General features: G+C 41.8%; 3 protein-coding genes across 10 annotated transcripts; 2 read left to right on the forward strand and 1 right to left on the reverse strand.

Annotated features, from left to right (window-relative positions):
• Positions 1 to 27: 27 nt before the first annotated feature.
• On the reverse strand, positions 28 to 5,090 carry wdcp (WD repeat and coiled coil containing). 5 transcript variants are annotated; one of them, XM_035524215.2, is made up of 4 exons: positions 4,982 to 5,090; positions 1,932 to 3,802; positions 1,287 to 1,407; positions 28 to 688 (listed from the first exon to the last, which is right to left on the reverse strand). In XM_035524215.2, exons 2-4 carry the CDS (start codon positions 3,789 to 3,791, stop codon positions 516 to 518), a joined length of 2,154 nt encoding a protein of 717 aa, XP_035380108.2. In that variant the 5' UTR covers positions 3,792 to 3,802; positions 4,982 to 5,090; the 3' UTR covers positions 28 to 515. The 5 variants fall into 5 exon arrangements, with proteins under 5 accessions (XP_035380108.2, XP_026851723.3, XP_026851589.3 ...); XM_026995922.3 differs by lacking the exon at positions 4,982 to 5,090 and adding an exon at positions 4,369 to 4,408; XM_026995788.3 differs by lacking the exon at positions 4,982 to 5,090 and adding an exon at positions 4,238 to 4,362.
• Positions 5,041 to 13,840, forward strand: fkbp1b (FKBP prolyl isomerase 1B). Of its 4 annotated transcripts, XM_081717547.1 has the most exons (5): positions 5,041 to 5,059; positions 5,274 to 5,364; positions 7,172 to 7,219; positions 12,909 to 13,021; positions 13,133 to 13,840. In XM_081717547.1, the coding sequence occupies exons 2-5, from the start codon at positions 5,328 to 5,330 to the stop codon at positions 13,259 to 13,261; spliced, it is 327 nt and encodes a 108-aa protein (XP_081573673.1). In that variant the 5' UTR covers positions 5,041 to 5,059; positions 5,274 to 5,327; the 3' UTR covers positions 13,262 to 13,840. The 4 variants fall into 4 exon arrangements, with proteins under 4 accessions (XP_081573673.1, XP_026852302.2, XP_081573674.1 ...); XM_026996501.3 differs by lacking the exon at positions 7,172 to 7,219 and having other exon boundaries at positions 5,042 to 5,059; XM_026996571.3 differs by lacking the exon at positions 5,041 to 5,059 and having other exon boundaries at positions 5,204 to 5,364.
• A 426-nt stretch (positions 13,841 to 14,266) lies between these two features.
• mmut (methylmalonyl CoA mutase) lies at positions 14,267 to 25,109 on the forward strand. The gene is made up of 13 exons (XM_026997458.3): positions 14,267 to 14,390; positions 14,665 to 15,124; positions 15,416 to 15,783; positions 16,054 to 16,211; positions 16,952 to 17,123; positions 17,446 to 17,694; positions 18,129 to 18,240; positions 19,646 to 19,761; positions 20,180 to 20,295; positions 20,709 to 20,840; positions 21,009 to 21,156; positions 21,391 to 21,558; positions 22,486 to 25,109. The coding sequence occupies exons 2-13, from the start codon at positions 14,713 to 14,715 to the stop codon at positions 22,612 to 22,614; spliced, it is 2,280 nt and encodes a 759-aa protein (XP_026853259.2). The 5' UTR covers positions 14,267 to 14,390; positions 14,665 to 14,712; the 3' UTR covers positions 22,615 to 25,109.
• The last annotated feature ends 304 nt before the right edge of the window (positions 25,110 to 25,413 follow it).

Genomic DNA, 25,413 nt, shown 5'->3' on the forward strand with positions numbered 1-25,413 from the left:
TCAATGACGTTTCCAAAAACAATACCGTATGGGAGAAAATAGTGCAATGTATTATTACCTTGTTAAGATGAAGGCTTCACAATACACCGATAATAGAATAACAAACTCATATAAGAATAATAAATAGCCTGACTAATAAACCTTGTAATATATATGTAATACAAAACACAGGGCTTTGATTCTACACTACTCTTATATAGTTATAACAGGAACTATAACCTTATCCAAAACTATTGGGACACAAATTTTGTACATTTAAAACAATCTTGTAATCTTTGAGCTGTATGACGGGTTTAAGCTAACAGTAGAAAATCTTTGAAGCACTTGAGAAATGATCTCTGAGAAATACAAAAATAAAATAGGACTTGTATAAAGAGGAATTTGTGCAGGACTACACAAAAGCCCACAGTTCTCAGCAAACAGCAGTTACGAAGATAGAAATGTCTGCTGTCCGCTATTGTTAAGATCCTTTGGACTACGGAGTGCCTGGGATGCAAAGGCTACCACACACAAGATCATTGTGCCATACTACAAGATTTGGAGAGTTCTGGGGATAGGTCATCGGTGCTGCCCACAGGCTTGCAGGGACACTTTCTCTTTGCATTCCGTACCATGAGTGCCTCCTTGTGTTTGAAAGTGAGTGGTACAAATCCATCTGCATCAGCCACCAGGACGATCCACACTGAACCTGCATAGACGGCAGATACAGCCTTCACTTCAGTGCCAGCAACATAATGTGTTTTCACAAACACTGATATGGAAAACAAAGGCCTTATTATTACGGACACAATTTAGCAGTGTCAAAGAAACTGAATTTGATGCTACTCACCACAGTTTGGGTATAAGGTTGTGGAAAAAGCTATGGAAGATAAAGACTTAATGCGTGACTTAAAGACTTAAAGACTAAATCCTGTGCTTTAATCGAGGTCACAAGACAAATGGCAGGGGTTAGGATTGGCTGAGTGTACATTAACCACAAAGATGCAGGTCACAAATGAGGCTATAATCTGCTAGTCTTAATCTTCAATTGGATCCATGTCCACAATCCCGGTCATATAAAAAGTAATTCTATTATAGGGTTTTCAAAATCTAACGTCTAACAAATTTGGAGAACAAATTCATGCTTCATTTACCAGGTGCAAACATGAGGAACATAAGCAGAGCAATTCTGTGTGCTGTTAAACACCCTTCCGTTAAACAAGCTTCTATCATAATGCTGAATTTAGCAGTGATAACAGGTGCTGTCATACAGACGCTGGAAAACTGCGGCTCAGTACAAGCTGTACCATGCTTCATCTCCACCATGGGCAGGTTGAAGATCTCCTGAAGTGCTCGAAGACGCAGCCTTCCCTCACAAAGCAGAACCACTCTCTTCTCGTCTGTGTGCACGTTCTCTGAAAGCAGTTTCTGTAGGCCAGAAAGAAAAATAATGTGCAAGCTGTGCCTTTTCACTGAGTTGTGATGCCATACACAGATAGAGCAGAACTGAGCAGTAACAGGACTATAGCAGTAGTTTGTGTTAAGATACTCTTTAGTAAACACAGTGCAGTAGTGTGTTCTACTTAGCTGTACTACCAGTACTCTGTATCTCAGTACCGACATCACTCTTCACATAAGACAGACAGGAGCAGTCAAGGGACATAAATTAAGTCAGATCAACTCAGACAAGTCCTTCCAAGGTCCAGAAAGTCATGTCAATCTGACACATACTGGCAGAATATTGTAAATCTAGCAACAGAATTGTGTAGAGACAACTGTATTCTGTGCAGTTCAGGACTCAGGATTTAGAACTGCCCAACAGTTAAAACTGTTGACAGAAATGGTACATAAGCATCTTAAATGATGCAATAGGTTCTTTAATGTGATTCATTGCCTTCAAAGACATTTCATGCACCCTCAGTTGCTACTAAACTATTAAACTGTTTTCATACCTGACATGTAACATGAACATACTGAGGTTCACAGGCAAATGGGTAACAGCCCATGGACTTTTTCCCATTCCAGTCAAAGTCTCTGATTTCTGAGAGGCACTGCTGCACCTCAGAGAATTGGACTAATATCCTCTCTATGTTGTGTTTGAGCTCCTCCAGGTCCTTCTGTTTCATAAGGTTGCTGTTCTTATGGGGAGAGGGATCAGAAAGCAACTTTTCTGAAACCTCATATCGAGGAGAACACGGTTGACTTGATTCCCGGCTGATCTGGCCAGCTACTAGTGTGGCCATGCGGGTCACATGATCCATATCGTAGGTCTCCACGGTGATGGAGGAGGTGCTGGATGCGGCTCTATCCGAGCTGGGCACCAGGCTGACTTCAGGACTTTGCATCTCCTCAATCAGTTTCCTTCTGCTGCTTGGGGGAACATTTATGGAGCCCTCAGGAAGAACAAGGTCCTTCAATGCAAGAGGTTTGGAGTAGTTCTCAGAATGTCTCCAGAGACCATGCAAATTACTGGGAGAGTCAGACACTGAAGAGGCATTGTCCTCACTGAACACCAGCTCCCTAGCCACCAGCCTGAGGTTGTATTGGTCTGTGTTTGAGGATGGAAGAAAGACAGGGTCATTTGACCTCTGCTGACCCAGTGCGAGCAGTATCATATTGCTGCTGATGAAGCACAACCCTTTCGGCTTCTCATTCTTCTGAAGATGAATTTGCTGAATATTGGACACAGACAACTCTGTGATGGAGTAAATGAGAATCGTGCTGCAGGAGTTAGAAGCCACCACTACAGTATTCCCCTTGGGATCAAAGGCCAGGATGTCAGGCACCAGGATGCCTGGGATGCTCACTTTCCTGGTGGAGGTGACCTTGTGCTCATATCTGACCAGAATCAAATGGGACGAGTCTTGACCTGATCCTGTCATGTTGTCTCGCCGGTGCAGGTGAATGAGAGGGCTGGGGTCTGATTTTTTGTGTTTAGCCAGAATCTCAGTAAGGTCAATGGGGCCAGAGGATGAAAGGAACCCTTGAGGCTGCAACTGTTCAGAATCGAATGACCTTCTCTGGGACTCCAAGTCAGCATCTCCACCCAACGTCATAACTGGCAAGTGCTGAGAGGAGGCTGGCTCGGACATAGCTGGCATGTCAAAGGCGATACCAGCATTCAGCCCACATATTTTATCCAACGGCAGCTCTGTGGTGACAACTATTTGAGCGTCATCTATAGACTCAATGCTGCAGATGTTGTCACCAACATCAAAAATGGGGCAAAAGGAACAGGCCACCAAGCTCTTCTGGATGTCGTTCCAGGTGTAGGAATGAAGAGCGCTTCCAATGGCAACCACAAGTCTCATTCCATCTTTAGTCCAGCATGCACAGCGGACAAGCCCGCTGCCCTGGATGTCTGCCTTCACATGCCGGTTATCCACACACACAGAGAACAGCACAGAGACATCCCGCTTGGTTAAAATGGCCAAGATGTCTAATCTGGGATGCCAGATGCAGCCCTGAGACAGCAGGGGGAAAGGCTCATTCAATTCACATGTCTGTGCACATAACAGTTTATTCTGCTCCAGGGCACTCTGCTGGAGCTGCAACACTGTAACCTGCTTCTTGTGCTGGACAGCAAGCAATGCCAGAGAACCATGGCAGCACATACGTCCCCAAAAAAGCCCGAAGACATCTTCAAATTGTCCAATGACATTTGTGTCCCCAAATTTGACTTCACCGCTGATGTAACAGAAAGACGTGAGGCAAACCTGTTTCCCATCAGTCCAAGCTATCCCATGCACAGGGTGAATGGCTTGCAGACTATTTAAACCAGTCCTTAAAAGTTTGACTTCTCCTAGATCCATGCTTTTGCAGTCTATCAACCAAGAGAGGAAACAAAGAATTAATGAAAGGCATTCATCAAAAAGTACTGTTCTTCAGATTGTACTAACAAAGAAGAATGCAAGGCTTTGTTTTAGTACGCACTGAAAGGGGTACACACACAGTTAAAGCCTCCTTCCCTAGTATTTCGAAATGCGAAATCCTTAATCCTATCTTAAAGGAGGCTGCACTCAAGGATGAACAAATGAATCTTACTTGCCGGGTAAATGTCTAACGATCTTTCTTCGTCGGTATCACTTTCTAAATTCAAGTTATTTTTAATATTCTCTAAGATTAGGCAAGTAAAACATGTAGCGAATAAAAAAATAATTGTAACTAAAGCTACAGTACTAAAGTTTGCAAAGGTTACACTAGATGCTAGCGAGCTAGACTAAATTACATGAACTTTTTGAACGTACAGATTCCATACATTGCTTTCTAGTTCCTTCAGCATTCCTACAGTTAACGATGGTCATTTAGGAATGAAATGAAGAACCTCTGTGCATTAAAGTAATACATAAGTAATTGCAGATAGTTAGCCACACATAAACATAACATCACCTGTGTTTCCACTCGGACACTTTTGAAGAACTGGACAAGCGGAAACAGACTAGAGCCAAGCATATGGGAATTGTAGTCTTTGTCGAACACTATTGCCATAATGCAGTACTTTTAAAAGGTTTCTGCTGACTAGTATGGAATAGTTCCCAGTCTCTTTTTTTTCAGAGATTGAACTTTTATTAATCCAAAACTAAAAAAAGTGGTCCAATGTGTTGCTATTATTATTATTATTATTATTATTATTATTATTATTATTAATAATAATAATAATAATAATAATAATAATAATAATAATAATAATAATAATGACTCGCTTATATAAATGACTAAACTATGCTACAATAGAAAAATACACATTTTTTCAATCATAATAAAAACTAGTTGGTGGAGGTGATGGCGGTTGCTGGGGTTTCTTACATAGTCTAGATTTCTGCCAATAATCCTTCTCACTGCTTTATTAATACAAGTATTTTTCGACCTTTTACATTGTTGTACATTGTCCAAGCAATGGCTGACATCTAAGTGTCTTTTTAAAGGAACTGGATTTAAAAATGAATATATCGGTATGTAGAATCTTCTACTGAGTGATCAGACAAGTTAAGGCTTGACTTACAACAAAGAAAAGATCATGACGAAAGGAGGGTCGGAATATTCAGGAAACTGGGCGAACCTTCGAGAAATTCCCGGTGATGTATGTCATCCCTTAGCAACAAATGAGTATCTAGAGGAGTAAATACTTAGAATTAGCTTGAAATGCATGCAGGCCGAGGGATAAAACCGGGATTCCGTGCCTTATTAACATTTCAGCACGGTGAGATGTTTCATGAACCACTTGCTGATTTTCTATGACCCAGTGGGCGGAGTGCTCTCCCTGTAGCGAGACTAAACGCTCCCCTATCTACCAGGGTACCTGCATCCCCTCGCTGCATTTTAGGATCAAGGAACCACAGTTTACAATAATGGGCGTAGAGGTTGAAACAATATCTCCAGGAGATGGTAAGTTGCTACATTATTACCCATTTATATCAGCGTTAGAACTGCCGAACGCCGGTTTTGATAGCCTACCTCTGATAACGTTACTGCACGGTTACAGGAACAGCCTTGTGAGGATTTTTTGGAAATGTTATTTCATTAGTATACACGTTCCGCCTGAGTAAATGTACTCTTAGGATATACGTTAATCGTGACTGGCAATGACTTGGTGAATTATAAATATTGTAATGCTAGGTCAATTAGCCAGCCGACGTCAGCTCCCTGAGCATATTAGGTTACGGGCTGGATATGTTTTTTTTCCCCCCTCTGTCTAGTCAGGGTATTAACGATGAATGGAGGCACTAAGCCACAGTTATACTGCTCACCTTATTTACTTCCGTGTTATGTTCATTCCTAAATTGCTTTCGCTGTTGTGATAAATAGGCTAGCGTTGTGTCTCCTAGATTGTTTCAGTCGTGTAACCCGAAACTGTTCAGAATTATATTTCAAACTTATTTGTAACAAATGCCCCCCGACTCGTCCAGGCGAGACATGAGCTTTGATGGTTCATCCGTAGCTCTGCAGTTAAATACTTGGCAAAGTCGAGGCATTTCATAGACCAGCTCTCATCGTGTTACACTGCAACGCAGACTGTATGCTTTACACGTCGACCACTTGTTGCTCTCAATTTGTATCATCAGAGTATCTTGACGCTGGTAAACAGCCCAGACGCATGCCTATAGTAAACTACTACACAACAGATTGTTTGCTACTAATCTGTGTGTCCTCCATATATACTTTAACAAAGTAGTAGACTACATTATAATAGTGTAGTATTATAAAGATTTCTTCTATGGAGATGACAATTTACATTATTATTAAAAAGACATCACTAAATGTCCCTAAAGTAGAGCGTCTACATTTCATATAGTGAATGTCATCCTAAATAAAAGGTCACATAATTATGCTGCCAAAGGCCCATATGGCATGAATTTGATCAACAGATTGCTGGCCTGACTAAACTAGTATCATTAAGCATAACACACTGCATGGCATGATGACAGATTTTTTCTTCTTCTCTGCATTTGCTGTGAATAGGCTAATGTGATTGGTCAGCCATGGGTCACTCATTTATTTACGATCCACAGAATACAGACCTCCCTGGCCTGAGTGTGCAAACATTTCCATATCGCTAAATTAGACTTCTGATGTTGGGACAACACACACAAATAATTAAACAATGGCACATCAAAACAAGCACACCGGTGTCAAGAATGCATTGAATGTAAACACTCCCTGTTAATGCCTCAATGTCTCAGTCACTTTCTTCATTTCCGCTGCTGGCTTGAGTCTGCACCCTCTTCTTGACCGACATCTTATATCTCACCCCCGCCAGCCTGCTGTGTTGCGGCATGAATTTGCTCTCAGGCCCACGGAGGAGACGGGCCGCATTACACACACAGCTGCATGCATACGCACACTCTCTCACACCCACAGGCATGCGCGCCTGTCCCGTGCTCCCCCGTGCTCCCCCGTGCCCTCGGAGGCTTAGACCATCTGCCTTTGGGACATCTTACTGCATGGTTGCTTTGCACTGTGTGCTAGAAGGACCTCGTTTTTGTGCTGTGTGTTTCTGCTTTGGCTGTATGCTGCCAGTTTGTCTGCAGGTGCAGGGAAAACCTGGGTCCTAAAGTTCCTTTCTTCACTAGGCTTAAAGATGCATGGCTCAGGTTTATGACATCATAGCTAGGATGTGAAGCTTTGATGTAAAGTTTATATGTCACCAGTTGCCTGGGTTGTATAGTCTTATTCTCTTTTCTTCTTTTAACAGGAAGAACCTTTCCAAAGAAGGGACAGACATGTGTAGTGCATTACATAGGTAAACTCAGTCATCCCATTGCTTTTGAAATTGAATACGTGTTTTAAATGTGGACATTGTTAGTATATGGCAGGCCTACCTCCCAGACAGGAAACAGGATGTTGATAACAGCTTTCTGGCCTCAATTTGTATTATGTTTTTTCCCTTCTGTATCTACGTGCATCTCTTCGATCATTCCCCTGCAGTAGAGTGGTGATTTGATAACTGCAGTCATTTTCCTGTCTCATGTTACCAAGCTTTCCTTCAATCCACCTTTGTTGTATTTTCTCTGTATGCAATCCATTTATGAACCATGTGAGGTCATAAATGGGAGTATACTAGGTTATATGCCCAACAGACAGTTTCCCCCTTCCAAAATATGTTTAGAATATTGGCTCCTCATACAGTCTGACATAAATTGGTTGCCCGACAATCCACGATATTCTTTTTTGTTTATTGTTGCCAATAAAGAAGTGTGCATGCTGTGACGGGTTGCATCTGACATGTTGTGATGTCTCACTGCAGGGTCTGCTGTAAGAACATTAAGAATGTGGTGAAATACAATATGACAATATAACTTTTAATAATACAATATAACTTTTAACCAGATCAGCATTATTCTTATGACTCATCCAATCCTTGGACTTAATGACCTTAATTGTGCTGTTAAGGCTAATATTTCCCCTGGCTAATGAGCTTTAAGAATACAATGCCGAGGATTTTGCAGGGTCTGCCAGTGTTTATTAATAATGCAATGTAAATATCTTCTGTACAATTACATAAATTGGTATGGTCACCTCTCTCTCAACCAGAACACTTGAGGTGTTGTTGTTGTTGTTGTTGTTTTTACAAACAAAACAAAAACACACATTCATTCATTCACCACAAACATTGGCTATCTTAATTTCATGAATTATTTACCACATTTTTTTTTTCACAATATCTCAGCATTCCTAGTCTAACTGAAGATACGTAATAACAGACTTTATCTGCTTGTAGTACACTTTGTGAGTGTGGTTCCTTTGGTTTGCCTGCATTTTCCATCTGTGTCAGTGAAAAAGTGACTGTGTCTCCAGTTATTTGTGTCCATGCCGTCGTGCACCTAGCCGTCTCCAGTGCTACATGGCAGTGCTGCAGTGCTATATTAGGGACTGCACAGTCGCTCCGTTGAGGTCTGCGGTGCAGTTGTGCGTACTTGCTAAGTGCTAACGCCTACTTTTAGCCCTCATGCTCTCTTTTTGTACAGCCCACTCTGTCTACAGCTGTTGGTGCTAAGCATCACAAAAGTAGGATCTGCCACACGTCCCCTGCATGACCCTTATTCTGTCCTTCTTCGCTCTCTAGGGAAAGGAAATTTTGCATTTGTCTGGGTTTTTTTTTTTTTTAAGAATTCTGTGTAGTGGTGCAAAGGTTGTTAAACTCACTGATGAATACAGGCTTAGGTTTTCTAGTGTTACAGCTTCAGCATGGACTTGCCCGGGTCTTGCCATCTCTAGTGATGACTTTGCTAACAGAGTTTGCTATTAGACTGCTTTATAGTAGTATTCTAAATAAGGATTTGGTCTATGGAGACAACAGTCTGTTATTATTAAATAATGATAAACCAAAGAGACTGTATAGTTTAGAGGGTGTATTGCTGTTGTTTAAAACTCCAAAAAAAATCACCTTATTTTTGCTGTGATGAGTGGAGTTTTAAAGTAGACACAAAATATGTAAATGAACATTGGAATTTAGTGTACTGTCTAATGTAATCTATGTTCCTAATGGCAACTGGAGTGCATGAATACAGGGAAGCTGGGGAGCATTAGTGGGCTGTGCTGGGGGATGACTCACTTGTGGTCCCTGAGCAGGGAGGTGTGGTACTGGGCTGTGCTGGGGGGTCAGTCATTCCTGATCCCTGAGCAGGGAGGTGTGGTACTGGGCTATGATGGGGGATCGGTCACTCCTGATCCCTGAGCAGGGAGGTGTGGTACTGGGCTATGATGGGGGATCGGTCACTCCTGATCCCTGAGCAGGGAGATGTGGTACTGGGCTATGATGGGGGATCGGTCACTCCTGATCCCTGAGCAGGGAGGTGTGGTACTGGGCTATGATGGGGGGTCAGTCACTCCTGATCCCTGAGCAGGGAGAAGTGGTAGAGCTGACAGAAGTGGGATATAGTGTACAGTGCGCACGCTGGACTTTCTCAAGAAGTCTTGACCATGAGAATGACTGCATAGAGACCACAGGCAATGGATGAAACTGAATTAAATTTAAATTGTCTTCTTTATAATACAACAAAAGCAAAAACATTTTTTTGTAGTATCCAGCTTGAGAAACAGCATAAACTGTGAGTTCTTAGCACTTTATGCCTGACCTCCTCCCAACTGTCTTAAACAAGGGAAACAGGATGCATCTTATCTTAGGCCTATATTAATCATGCACCTGGATCCTCCCCAACACACACCCACCTGTTCCCAACCCTTCCAGGCAGAACAAATCAATTAGCTCACACTCATTTGAGCGCGTGTGCTTTATTTATGGATCACAGGAAGCCAGGTGGTGCATATCAGGCTATGTCAGCTCTATTAATAACAATACTTACACTCAGAATACATGAGCATCAAGCAGTGGTCTTTGTGGGTAACGGCTCTGATGCTTGTTGATTTCCAGTATTGGGCATCTCTGAGTGTAGTGCAGCTACCAGACATATTCTGGTGATGGACGTGCTGGCCAGGGATCATCAGATGTCAGATGAGTGATGTCATTTTTAATGACATCACTGGATGTTCCCTCACTCTAAAGCCTGGGAGTTCCATGAAGTCAAAGCATCTCTCTTCGAAAATATTAGCAAATATTAGCATACACATTTCTGCCAAATGTGATGGAAGTGCTGTATTTCTATAAAACAGTGCTTTGTTAGACATAACAAAGAAAGACCAGTGTCATGATTAAAATTCAGCAACTTCTTGATCAGCAACTTCAGTGGGAGGAAAGAGAAAATCCCTAAAGCTCCCACATAAATATTATCATGAGTTCCACTGGGAAGGATATCCACTCAAAGGATTTATCGTGACATAGCTCTTTCTAGAGGAACACACCAGTGGAAGTAATTCAGTATTCTCAATAGATTTTTTTGGTTCCAAAATGTGGCTTCATATCCATATATAAGTTACTGGACTACTGGATAGGCAGAAGCTCTGATGCATGTATCCATTCATATTGTACACTGGCAGAAATGTCTTTTGTCAGGCACTCAGCATGCATTTGCAGGTCAGGGAGCAGCAAAGAGCGGTACACTGTAAGCTACAGCGGAAGGGTAAATTTAGAAGGGAGATCATTCAACTTAACGAAGAGGTGACCAGCCAAAACATCTCTCTTTAGTGTAATGTTATACAATACAGATTATTCAAAGGATGTACTGTCCAGCGATATGGATGCACTTCCGTACAGTCTTTTTAAAAAAATCAAATGTGTGTACCAGCAGGCAGTTTGTCTTTTTAAAACTAAATGATGCAAATCCTCTTTGAAATGCCTGAGAAATGGTTGACATTATGCATGATTACTTTGCAAGCAATTCGTCTGCACTGAATTGTTAGATTTTTCCTGTTGACGCTCCACAGAGTCCTGCTTGGTGAGACACTGTGTCTTCATATGGGGACATTTTGGAATTTTGCCTTTGTTATTCCCAGGGTCTCAGGAGGCCAGAGTGTTCAGAACCCTCTACCCATGCCACATGTACCATGTGTGAGCTTGCTTTTTCCCCGGAGGCCACGCTTAAGCGTAGAAATGTGCTAACACGTCTGTAAGGGCCCTCTACACATGGCCAGCGTATGTGGGTCTTATCTGGTTACATTGGAAGCTGACTAGGGGAGACTGGCTTCTGGTTCTGCCGGCAGATACTGTAAACAGAGGTAAAAATAGCTGTGCTCTGTACAGCCCATGCTGCAGGCCCCAGACCCATCAAACTCGCCCACTGCTCAAGTGTGTCTGCAACTGCAGCGGGAGAAGAGGTCAGGTTTTTTTTTTTTTTTAGTGAACCCACTGCACCGCTTAGGCTCCAGAGGTCCACCCTCTGACCCTGAAGTAGAAGCTTTTCTTGGGAACATGCTACAAGGTGGAACTAAAGCCATTTATGGTCAAAATTGACTTGTCTTCATTTTTCCCATTCTGCCCACATGATTCACCCAAGTTATGTCCTCCTTAAAGTCCTGTGATAACCTCAGTTATGTGCTCCATAGGGTCCCATACATTTGCTAACCAGATTGATAATAGATTCAGGTTTCTGGGATTTGAGTTCATGCAGCTAATGCACAATCCGTAAAATAGCGTAGCATAATGCGTGCTCATGAGAGACTTAACAGATGGTAAACGCCCCTTGTAATAAGGGACTGACTGATGTTGGACAGGTTCCCAGGCTGTTGGGAGATATCTTGGCACGGGTAACTTCCTGGAAGCCCAAGCTCCTTCTAAGTATAGAGCGTGAAAGGGTAGATGCAGTACTGTACAAGACTCACTAAGCATAAGCAGACTCACTCCCTCACCTTGTATCTGCTAGCTGGCTATAAATGATCCAAATGCTCTGTCAGATTCTGATTTAAACCAAACAGCATAGTTGAGCCGTCAGTTGATTTTTCCGTTTGATTTCAATGCACCGCAGTCTTTCTGTTAAAAAAAAAGGATCCTATATACATGTTTTTTCATGCTGATAGGCTGTTATGATTATTTTAGTTTGTACTTTTACTAACTTACAATAATTCATTTACATTAGATGATTCTTAAGTGATGGTGAATGGTGATTAGAAGTATTTGAATGTGGACATTGAGTGGAACCTACATTGGTTATGTATTACCCTGTAAATATTGTTAGTTGTACTCTCGTGTGTTCTTGTATACATATAAATGTATATGAATACTAATTATTACCATGATTATAAATAATAATAAATGTTGTTTTGACAGATTCTGTGACTTTTGGGGGATCCAGTCAAAATGTACTACTCTGAGATTCCACCTTTTTGTTCTGCCATTTCTTGCATGCAACTTTCTCTAAGAAATGTTCACTGCAGCAGCTCCATTACAGGAAGCTTCAGTATTCAGGAGTGTGTTAATGAGAATCAGCAGGAGCTCTGCTTATTTAAGGCTTATGTCCCCACCATGCTCGGATCGACAGGTTTTGTGTGCACAGTGTTGTCCTAGTGCTTGCCAGCCTCCTCCCCCCTTTCTCCCCTGTGATATAGATGCTGGCAAAAGGTGGCCTACTTTAAAACCTCAGAATAATCTGCTGAATTAGGCCAATGCTTCATATATCACATTCCTTTCCTTCATTTGGACCATGAGGGCTTTGAGGCTGCAGGAGATTCAGACAATAGCAGAACTATTAGCTTTCTGAAGACAGTCATGTGCTAATAGACCATTCCTTTGTTTTTAAAATCAGTTTGATTATGAAACATACATACTTGGTGACGTTAGGGTTAGAAGCAACTGAACAAGGAAATGCTCAGGAAATGCTTGTTTTTTAAAAATCATTCCCAAAGGCGAAATGCTGTAGGTTTACTGCTTTGCCTCATATAGAACCTTGCAGTAGACATCCATGTTATTTTCTAGGTGAACCAAATGCTTTTGGGTATGACGTTGAGAACCAAATGATTCTTTTTTTAATACAAATTTCAGTCTTAGAATAACTTACTTATTCTTTGTTCATGTTTATTCCAATGCATATGTACTTTAGGAATGCTGCAGAATGGAAAGAAGTTTGACTCCTCACGAGACAGAAACAAGCCCTTCAAATTCAAGATTGGTCGACAAGAGGTTATTAAAGGGTGGGAGGAAGGAGTTGCACAGGTATCCACAAAGAGGCTGAAGTTTCATTGTTGACTAATCTCTTCTCATTATTACCGTGGAGGATGAAAAGACCAGTGTCCCCGTATTCTATATTCATCACTTTCTTTTCAGATGAGCCTGGGCCAGCGGGCAAAAATTACCTGCACTCCAGATATGGCATATGGAGCCACAGGGCACCCTGGGGTCATCCCTCCTAATGCCACCCTTATATTTGATGTGGAGCTGCTAAAGCTGGAGTGATCAGCTTGAGGAGAAGAGGAAACTCTAGCCCCTGTCCCACCAAGGAAACGTTTCCCATGAATTTAGCATCTTCTACTACACACTTGACATATTCTCTGCTTCACTGCCAACCTATGTTATTTACCATGTAGCTCGTTTAAAACCTTTCCAAAACATCAGCCCTAGTTTGTCATAAGCAATGCTATGTTCTCATATTAGGTTCTAATTCCTTTGAAAATGACATGGAAACATCAACTTTACCACAACCTATATATTTGGATCGAAACCACTGCCTTACAGTATTTGAAGTGGAGGTGGGGTGTAAAGTAGATGACAATTCTATATTATGAGGGGCATTAAAACAACCACTGTCTGCATTGCCACTTTTGATAAAAATTTGTCCTGCTGAATACATATGAAACAATAATGTTGCTGTACTTAGTATATTTTATATGTATCCCTTATAAACAATTGCTGCAAGTATCATATGAGTTCACAAAATTTTGCCTATGCCTGGAACAAACGGAGTACTGTACGATAGAGTGCTTTGGCTTCTATGGACATTTTATCAATCAACTCTTAATAAATATAATATTTGGAGCTCTTTGAATCTAGGCTTTGTTTTTTTAAAATATTCAAACTATTTAAAACTACACTTTGTGAGAGTGTCTGTAAACGTGTAGATTTATGTTGCAATTTCTACAAGTGTCATAAAATAGCTATTGAATAATATGTGCATGCTTGGTGATTTACGGTGTTGATTTATATTAAGACGTTAAAAGTTTTGATTCCTAAATAATGAAAAAAAAAATTTATTGCATCTGTTTATAATAATAAAGACAGCGTTCATAGCCTACTTTAGAATCGAAAACTCACAAATAAATTGAAACGTATTGCCACCTGGTGGAGCAACTGAACCGAGGGTACAAATATACACGGAACATTTATTTCTCAGTTCAATAAACACCCGTGACATTAGATGCGGCACATCCGGGTCACGGTTGCAAGTAAACCTCTCTGATTGGTCAACTGCATTTCGTTGGGTTTCAGCCAGTCATCTCTGACTGGTCTGTTACGATTTGTTCTTTAACGTGATTGGTTAGATACATCCACTATTCACCACCTATTGGGAGCAACACAAACAGACAAGGTCAGATATTATTTCCTTTTTTTAATGAAAAAAACAATAACAAAACGTGAACAATAAATTGCCCAGTTATCTTGACCTAGCTATGAGACTGGAGTTCAGGCATAGTCATCAGTAATTCTGCGGTTAATTCCCTTGTTGGCTATGTTAGCTAGCTAGCTAGAAAACATGAGCAGTTGCTCGCATTAGTTACTCAAATTAGCTAATTCTGAGAGAAGAAAGAGACGTTTAACTTGGGCTACAATCTAAACATTTTTCTAACATTTTCCATCCTTAGGTGTGTGATGAGTGTCTAGGTCATTGTGCAGGGACACTGTAACGCAGCATGTTGACCGCGGGAAAGGCTTGCGCATCTCTGGCATCCAAGCGGCTACTGGGTGCGCCTTGCTTCGCGCCTCCCGTGCTGGATCAGCGGTGCCGCTCTCGACTCTTCCGCACGGCCGCTCCACACGGGGATAAGTCAGAGCTCCATGCGGCCTGGAGCAGCCTGGCGAAGAAGCAGCTGAAAGGGAAGAACCCAGAGGAATTAATCTGGCATACTCCAGAGGGCATCTCAATCAAGCCTGTGTATACACAAACCGACACAGCGGCAGTAAGTGATGAGCTGCCTGGTGTATTCCCCTTCACCCGGGGGCCCTACCCCACAATGTACACCTTCAGGCCCTGGACCATCAGGCAGTATGCTGGCTTCAGTACAGTGGAGGAAAGCAACAAGTTTTACAAGGACAACATTAAAGGTATAAGACGAGATCACAATCAAGCTGTTACTGTCAGTATTTGAATTTATTTAGGCAAGTGAAGGTAACGAAACCTGTTCATTATGAGTGTATTTTCACAGACACCATGAGGTACATTAGAGACACATTAGTATCACTGAGTGTATTTTCACAGAGAGACACATTAGTATGTGATTATGTAGACTGAAATGTACTTAAGTATGTACCTGAACCTGGTCATTACATGCAGATTGCTGGTTTCTTTGGAGGGTCTTCTGCTCTCATCCTTTCCCTTCACTTTGGCGGCCAAAGCTGGCCAGCAGGGCCTCTCTGTGGCCTTCGACCTCCCTACCCACAGAGGGTACGACTCAGACAACCCCCGAGTGCACGGTGATGTGGGCATGGCGGGTGTTGCCATCGACACTGTGGAGGATATGAAGATGCTGTTCGATGGCATCCCCCTAGAGAAGATGTCTGTGTCCATGACCATGAACGGGGCAGTGATTCCCATCCTAGCCATGTTCGTAGTGACGGGCGTGGAACAGGGCGTGGCCAAAGACAAGCTGACCGGCACCATCCAGAATGATATCCTGAAGGAGTTCATGGTCCGAAACACCTACATCTTCCCTCCAGAGCCCTCCATGCACGCTATCGCCGACATATTCGCCTACACTTCCAAGGTATAGATGAAAACACTGGTTCTTGTGGCTTCGCTTTCTGAACGCCTTTTTCTCTTTAGTCAATTTCTGAATCACTTTTTAAGTAACTGAAAAGAACATTGATTCTTTTTTAAAAATGTATAATTTATATTGGTCACAAAGTATATTTAATCAGCAACCAACAATAAGGACAAAAGCCACTTGTAAGATGACTTCCTTTTCACTTCAGATGTCAAATGTATAAGATTACTTGCTTTTTTCAGCTGACCATATGCTATTGTTCTCTGACAGCACATGCCCAAGTTTAACTCCATCTCTATCAGTGGCTACCATATACAAGAGGCTGGGGCTGATGCCATCTTGGAACTGGCCTATACTATTGCCAATGGACTGGAGTACTGCAGAACTGGCTTAAAAGCTGGTCTTACTATCGACGAGTTTGCACCTAGGTTAGCTTTTGCTTTTGGCTTGTAGTGTATTTTGACTATTGCATTCAAAATGTTCTAATATGCTAGATGCAGGACACCCAGAAAAAAGAAAAAAAAAGACTTGTTTAATTGTTTATATTGCTGAATATTTCAGCAGACCTTTTTTGTTTCTAGATATTGTAGGTGTATGTGTTTTAATTGTGAGCAATTTTTATTTTATTCTTCAGTCAGTCCAAAAGATTGGGTAGAAATAGATAGAAAACTTTTTTTTTGTAGTTGGCAGTGTAGATATTCATTTAAAAATATTTACTAGGAAACATACCAAATCAATATTCAGACAGTCTGAGATTCCTCAAAATATTCATATTTGGCCATCTTTTGTTGTAATTACAAGGCTTTTGGTTTATAGAGTTAAACAGAAGATCATTGATATGATTGATTTGGTCTGACAGGTTTAGCCTGAAATCCATTTGCTTGAAAATCTGTTTAATTGAAATCTATTTGCTGCATGACCATATCTTGATATTCAATTTACATCTCGAATTTGAAGTATCTGTGAGTCACTGTTTATCTTGATAATAAATAATTATCCAATAGTCATAAGTAATCATAAAAACAGGCATTAATCGTATGTACTCCAACGTTTGTCACATGTAGTCTATCCAAAACAAATTGGTATAGGAGTTATTTTCCTCAGTTATTGTGCATGCATTGTATGTGTATGTATTTGTTTGTTTGATTCAGTATGTCATGACCTTTAGGTTATCTTTCTTCTGGGGCATCGGTATGAACTTTTACATGGAGATAGCTAAGATGAGGGCTGCACGGCGTCTATGGGCCACTCTGCTTAAAGAAAAGTTCCAGCCCAAGAACTCCAAATCCCTCCTCTTACGGACTCACTGTCAGACATCAGGATGGTCCCTCACAGAGCAGGTCTGTTCAGAGCTGCCTAATCCCTGGTGGTTGCTTATATATAGTGGTTTTTGATTAACCAGATCAATATATTGATACTGTGCGAGCTGTCAGAGTCTTCCAATGTAATAACAGCTTGGATAAACCATGGACTTTTGTCTTTATGGTACATTGTATTTGAGTTAATGGGAGCAAATTTTCTAGTGTCATAACATAGCCTGTACATAGCTCATGCGTTGCTGCCTTCGTATTTCACAACCAAGTTAAAAGCAAAGTTGATGTCATTACACTAATGAACTATTGAACCGAAGTGCAGGGTTTCATTGCCCACCTCGTACCCCAGGACCCTTACAACAACGTGATCCGCACCGTGATCGAGGCCATGGCTGCTGTGTTCGGGGGCACACAGTCCCTGCACACAAACTCTTTCGACGAGGCACTGGGGCTGCCCACGGTGAAGAGCGCCCGCATCGCCCGCAACACGCAGATCATCATCCAGGAGGAGTCGGGCATTCCTAAAGTGGCTGACCCCTGGGGTGGCTCTTACATGATGGAGGCGCTCACTAATGATGTGTACGATGCTGCTCTCAAGGTCAGGTGTGAAGAGAAGGCACCCTCTAACAAATGCACTTTGTAGTTTTAACTTACAACACAAAATAAACATGTATTGTATTTGTACTATAGCACAGAATTGAGCTCAGTATTTTCATATTCTTTCTTTTTACATGGTCATTATATTGAGTTCGCATTCCTTTGGATTACTTTTTTGTGGGTTTGCTAAATGGACATATTATTATGTATATCCTAGGTGAATTCCACACACAATAATGCCATTTTATTGCAGTTTTCTGTAATTCATGCCACATACATATATACTCCCTAAAAGAAAAATATTTTTGTAGAAAGGTGAGAACATTAGGGGCACTCTGCTGCAAAACATCCATTTTAAATTGGCGCATCATTTTTGATGCTGTGCACTGCTTTATAGGACATCTGTTAACATGTGATGTTTTTATCTTCGCTCAGTTCATCAGTGAGATTGAGGATATGGGGGGGATGGCTCGAGCAGTGGCTGAGGGAATCCCCAAACTGCGCATCGAGGAGTGTGCGGCACGCAGGCAAGCTCGCATCGATTCAGGTATGGAGGGATATGTGTTTCTGGATACATATGTGTTTCTGGGTACACCCAGAAACACACAGTGGAAGAAAACAGGGAGCCAGAAGCTTTATTTAAGGTTCATGTAAAGCACAGCAGGGCAAGGCAGGTTTATTTGTTTAGTACATTTTATACACAATTCACCATGCTTTACAAATAAAAACATAAAATCATATATTGAAAAGAGTTAAAAAGATGTGTTTGAGAGACGACCTTGAACGTGATCCCTTCTTGCTACAGTTGGATGCCGACAGAGGTCAGATGTTGGATGCAGATTGGTGGTGTGGAGCTGTGGGCCTGTGTGGTGCCAATTGATTACCATCCATTAGATTTAAAGCACAAGCATTTAACTTTTCTTCATTGTAACATTCGAGCTTTCTCTGTGCTTCACAATAGAGCTTGTGGGCTGAAACAAACTTTCCTCTTTCTGAAATATTCATGATTTGTAAAGCCAAGATGTCTCATAGAGGTCAGGCAAGCGGGGCAGTGGAGGCTCTTCTGAAGTGGGTTGGCCAGGGGCCGATCAGTGAGCCGTGAGGGAGCCGTGAGGGAACACTTCAGTGCCTCATGCCTCACAGTGCCTCATGCCTCTCCAGCCCGTGTGCATGCAGGGCATGTACGCCTAAGGAGTCAGTCATCACATTAATGCAGTGCTACTAATGAGAGGCACTGGTCTATAGCTGCATATTTACCATTGTGAAAGAGAACTATTCCAGCAGATTCAGTAGAGAGACATTTGAACTGTAGAGGGTGGTGAGAGAAATCATGGTCCTATTTCCCAAAAGCATCATAATGTTAAGATCATCTTAAAAGAGAGAAATCGTGCTCAGTGTGGTATGTGCTCTACCATTTAATGATGATCTTTATCTTATGATGCTTTTGGGAAAACCAGCTTTGAACTTATTGTATGATGACAGATTTGAACGGTAAAGTATGTGTTGTTAATAGTTTATCCCTTTTAACATGTAAATCTCACCCTGTTAAATTGCCTCCTTTGTTTGTGTGTGTGTGTGTATTCTAGCATTCTAACATGACATGCTAGATTAAGGTTTTAAAATTCCCCAAGATTACAGCCAAAACACAAGCATATGTGGCTAATCTCGCATGTGCATGCTTAGAGCTCCATGCACGTGTTGTCTTCACTTCCCATATTGCAGTTCTGGTTTGTAACTGCTCACTAACCCACCCTAAGACTGCACATTCTGCAGCCAGTGTGTTCATCTCCCCACATGCTCTTAGTTCTGCATCTGCTCGTTTCTGAAAAGCAGATTAGGATCCCAAACATTCCAGGGACAGTGATCCGAGGAGCACACTCTCTTCCTGTTCCACTTGTTCTGATGTGATGTTCTCGCAGTTGTTCAATGCTCTCCATCCCTTACCCTCTCAGGGACAGAAGTCATCGTAGGAGTCAACAAGTATCGGCTGGAGAACGAAGAGACTGTGGACGTCTTGGCCATTGACAACACCATTGTCCGCCAAAAGCAGATTGAGAAGCTGCAGAAGGTCAGTGTCATCATTAAGTTGATGTGTTATGGACACGACGGAAGAGAGCTCTCATGCTCTTGGAGATATTGGAGATCATCACTATTTTTTGATGAACGTATCACATTTTTCACTGTGACATGAACCCTAAGCACTGAAAATATGACAAATCTATCATTCCATATAGGTTAAAGGGAAAAAAAGTTCTAAATAAATAATCATTAAATATATTTTAAACAGTTGATAAATAAAAATGTTCAAATGTCTCGAACGTAGCTGAGTAACAAAGAAAGGCTATAAGCATGCTTATAGAGATGTCAGCTCTATGCCTTCCCCATGATTGAGCCTTTCCTAGTGTTTTTTATTTTTGTTGATGGGGATGCGAAGCCTGGAGCATTGTGGCTGGGCTCTGATGTCACTACCAATGCTTCGTCCACAGGTGAGAGAAGGCCGGGATGCCGAGGCTGCAAAGAGGTGCCTGGCAGCTCTGGAGCAGTGTGCGCAGACCCGGGACGGCAACCTGCTTGGGCTGGCTGTGGAGGCAGCCGCGGCGAGGTCAGGTGTCACTGCTTAAAGACCTTGATGTGCGATGTTGCCTGATGGTCTAGAGCAGCACTGTATGTGACCTCTCGTCAGTCTTCACATACGTGATCCGCAATCTGATCACAGTGTACTTGGGAAATATATAGCCGTATGAGCTGTGCAGTCAAATTAATGCAATTCTGTTTGGCCTGTTTAAGGAACAGCAGGGGTGGTTAGGCTTATCTGTGAAGGGCAAGTATGTATGCATAATTTGAGGATAACCTTTAGGTCAGCCACTGTTGAAGGCATTCCAAATCAGGTGAAAAGGCAGTTAGGCCAATCGGTCCATTTTAATTAAGTTAATAATAATGATAATGAAGTCCTGCACCAATCAAGACTAAAGTTTTAAAAGTTATCACGTATACGCTCTTTGTTGGACCACACAGGTGCTCGGTTGGCGAGATTACGGATGCGATGAAGTCGGTTTTTGGGGAGCACAAGGCCAGCACACGTATGGTGAGCGGCGCGTACCGCAGCGAGTTTGGCGAGAACGAGGAGATTGATGCGACGCTCAGCCGGTAAGAGTGTGGAGATGGCCCCCCGGGGCTACCCTTGTGAGCATATCTCCAGCAAATCCCCTCTGAGATCTGCTCAGTGTGTGCGCGTCCATGTGTGCGCGTCCATGTGTGCGCGTCCATGTGTGCGCGTCCATGTGTGCGCGTCATCCTCCTGTGCTTGATGTTCAGGGTCCAGCAGTTTAAAACTCATGAGGGCAGGAACCCCCGCCTTCTGGTGGCCAAAATGGGCCAGGACGGGCACGACAGGGGAGCCAAGGTGATCGCCACAGGATTCGCTGACCTGGGCTTTGACGTAGACATTGGGCCGCTCTTCCAGGTGGGTTGATCAACAACATACATTTGTGTTTTAAATTACCTGCATTCCAAGTAATTGATTTTACCTGCTTAGAAACACGAGTAATGAAATTTTGAATGAGTTTAAACTGTAGTAAAAATAAGTTGAGTGCAGTAACGTTTCTTTGTATGGCATTACCCCTATCACAGTTCAGTCCTGCTTGTGAAAGTACAGGACAACACAGTCAACCCTGTGTCCTTGTTTCCCTGGCGACAGACGCCCCTGGAGGTAGCACAGCAGGCTGTGGACGCAGACGTGCACTGCGTGGGGGTCAGCACGCTGGCGGCTGGACACAAGACGCTCGTCCCTGAGCTCATCAAGGAACTGCGGACTCTTGGTCGCCCAGACATCCTGGTCATCTGCGGAGGAGTCATCCCGCCTCAGGTAACGCCCCCTCGTCCATGCCGTTGGCCCTCCGGGGGCAGAGCAGCCAGGCATGGCGGAGGTGTTTCGGTTCCTATTAACCTCGCTGGAAACGCTGTTAATGGGGAGATGTGAGGGGCAACCTCTGCACACGTTATATCTCGCTAATGTCTGCGAATTAATACCCACCAACCTTTCTCACTTTTTAATAAAGCGTATAAAAGCAAATAAAAAGGGAAATGTAAAAAAACAACAACAACAAAAAAAAACAGCTGATGGTGTCCTTCACGAGTGCTAGGAGTGGAAAGCATGAGTAAAGCTTTAAAAGCATGACCGCAGTAGGCCATTGTCATGACCCTCTCTTCAACGTCCTTCCCTTCCATCGGTAAGCAAAACGAATGTATGAGCTTAGACACAGGCGAGAAGTGATGTGTCGTCATGGTGTTCTTAAAAAAAAAAAAAAAAAAAAAAAAAAAGCTGAACTCATAAAAGAAAGCCACAGGATATGTAATAATTCTTGTGAATGTGAATCTATATGGAGGCCTATAGGTACCGTGCACTCCTCAATGCACTGGACCCACTACTAGTGTAGGGGACCAGAACTATAAAACCTTTAAAACTTGAACCTACCCTGTCTGGTAGTGATGGGGACTAAAGAAAAAAAAAATTCATACATTTTTATGAATGTAGTTCCCTCCCAGAGAAGTCACAAGCATACACTTGCCTTGCTAATAACTTCTGCTAGCAATTTCCAGTTAACAGTTTACAGTTAACTGGCCAGATTTTACATAAAAAGAGATTCCTATATGATTCACGCAGTATAGAGCCCCTCAAAGCTGACATTATTCACTCATAATCACTTTTTGATTCAAGTTTACATACAGTATATTTGAGCCAAAGTGTCTGATTACTTATGGACCACACCATGTGTGTATTTCAATCCTGCAGGACTATGAGTTTCTCTACCAGAGTGGGGTTTGCTGTATTTTTGGTCCAGGAACCAGAATTCCCCAAGCAGCACTGATGGTCATTGACAACATTGAGAAGAGTCTGGAGAATAACCGTCAGGCCGTCTAACTGGGTGACCTAAAATAAGTTAGGCAAGTCTTCCCAGATTCCGAGTTGGAAAGTTACTGGCACATGTCTTTATCTTGGATCAAGATGTTGAAATTTAATGAGACTGTGGTTATTCAGCATTACTGTGTTACTATTTGATATTCCATCATTACAATAAATCCACTGAAGTTGCATTATTTGAAATGTAGGAGTAAGCATGTTGATTTATCAATGGCAGGTGCTGTAGCACTTTAAAATGACACTGATACTTATGAAGTTACAGTGAAAGTGATGATTCCTTATGCTTTTTTCCTGTGCCTAACCCATGCAGGGTACACCTGCCATTTGTTTTGTGCACATTATTCTGATGATAAATCTACCATCTTTACTTTCACGGCCATGGCTTGCCCTGTTTTGAAGCCAGATAAATTGTATTATTTGACTGGTACTGAGGTGTGCTGTTTGTTCATTGTCTGTGTGGACTGTCCTCCTCTTCCGCATTACTTTCAGTGGGTTTACAAGAAATCATCAGTATAATCTTGTTAAATAATCAAGGATCACACACTGAAGGTGTAATATTTTAGACACTTTGCTCTCTGTGTTTTTGGTGTGCCAGGTAGACCGTGTCCAGGCTGTGGATTTGTTCAGTAATACCTGAATACTATTCACCCAAGCTCTTGCTTGGACAGAGGAATGCAGTCATTGGTCTGACTGCTCTGTAGAACAGCGTGATGCCTTCAAAAGAGCCATGTATTTACCAAACTACAACTGGTGCCCCTTTTCATTATATGCTTTTTGTTCCACAGTAACGTCAGTCTACGCCACCCACATCCCAAATGGACATAAGATAGCAGTCTGATTATTTGCAAGTAGTTATTTAATTTTTTTTCCGGTATTAATGTGTAAATACTATAAATTATCAATATGCAGAGTTTGAATGTCACACACTTTGTATTTGTATCTATGGTATACTAAAGTGACTGGCACCACATCAGAGATTTACTTATATAAAGTTGACATTTGCCTGATTCTATTTAGTAGAATGTGACATGGAAAGCATATTTTCAAATGTGAATGTATTATTTAAAAAAAAAAAAAAACAAAAAAACTTGTTACAGTACAAGCTTGTTAAGTCAGGCTAAGGGATTTGAGTCTTCCTATTGGATCTTCCTATTGGGTCTTCCCTTTCCAATGGCTCAATTAGACATCTGTGAAATGCTGATTGCTGAAGTTGGAACTGAAGCCATGCATCCTTCTGGGTGTGTGTGCAGCAGTTTAGTACTGTTGCATTATTAACTGCAGCCATGAATATGCTACTGTTTGGTGTCACTCCATAATGGACAGCACATTCCCGGTAAATGAATGCGTGTTATTGCTCAGCCAGTCCAAAATCTAATTACACGCTTGCAGAGATGTTTCGATTATGCTGTCTTGGTGGTGTGTTCAGCTGATTGAATTTAATTGCCAGTTCAAGGGTATGTAGGCGGCTGTTCTCCATGGAGGCTAGCTTCCACTAGACTGCTGCTTTCACTTTATCCTTGCTGCCAAAAGCAAACACTCTATTCCAGCTGCCTTAACCCCTGACCGCACGTGTAAACATTAGTAGCCTGAGAAAACTGGCAACTAAGTACGCAGCAAGAAGTGCACTAAGTGACTGTTAGCAGTGGCAGTAAAAGCAGATTCTAAAGCAGGATTTTCTTATAAACCACTTAAGATCTATTTAACCTGTTTATCCATTTACTTACGTAAGTATGAACACAACATGGGGTTTCTTACTAATGTAAAGGAATGCGAAGCCACTGCCTGTAGTGAAGAACTTGTTGGCCATGCAATCATGCTGACCTTTCCATTTTCAGATCATTACCCTTGATTTATTCTGGAAAAGCATGCCTCTGAGAGAAAAGTTTTAGTTTCAGCCATACCCAACATAAAAATATGAAAAGAAAGAACATTTTACACAGAGCAAAGAAAAGCCACATACATGAGGATATAGTTATGAAAACAACAGCTGTGTCTGTTTGCTGAATGCTTCAATTGAGCAACGCCGTCTCCTTGTTTATCAGAGCTCTGAGTCTGAATGGCCTATTTCTTCAGTGTGTTCACGCAGAGTGGAGGAAGACACAGTTTTCCCCTCGTTGTCTGCTCTGTTGGTCATTTGATAACACCCAAAGAGACTGCAAAGCTGCAAGTAAAAGGGAATAATGAACTGATTCACCTCCATTTGTTAGAGTTGAGTCGCAAATGTTGTGTTACCCCAAGAGGTAGTGATGGTGCATTAGCCACAATAAACAGCATGTGTCGGGTAGAGACGAAGCTCAGATCTGTTGAGGATTTTTGAACTATGCAGATAAAGAACTGTTGCTTAGATTATAGCTGCAACCTAGCTGGTTTTTAATAAATGTAAAATCTCTTGTAATTCATGTTCACGTTTACATAGCCAACAGTTTTTATGCAAAATTGCTGAATTAATATATTTTATCCTACAATGTACACAGTAAAATAATCATGAAACAATATTTTCATGTTCCCTACATCTTTTATGGAAATTATTCTGAATAAATAATTTCAGATGATGTGGACAGATTACCTGTGCACCACAATGATGTGCTATAACACTAGTGAACAATAGGCACTGGCCTGTTATATCAAAGCAAGGCAGATTAATTTGATTAATAATAGGATTATAACATACAGCAACTGTTTGTTTTTGTTAACAAGTCATAAAAGTACATCTTTTTACCTATTAGTCTTATTACCTTGCTGTAGAAAGCTAAAAACATTAAAGACAAACACAATAACCAAAACAAAGTACATAGGAAT

This window comes from Electrophorus electricus, chromosome 7 (genome assembly GCF_041902795.1).
Source record: "Electrophorus electricus isolate QZ-2024a chromosome 7, ASM4190279v1, whole genome shotgun sequence".
Lineage (NCBI taxonomy): Eukaryota > Metazoa > Chordata > Actinopteri > Gymnotiformes > Gymnotidae > Electrophorus > Electrophorus electricus.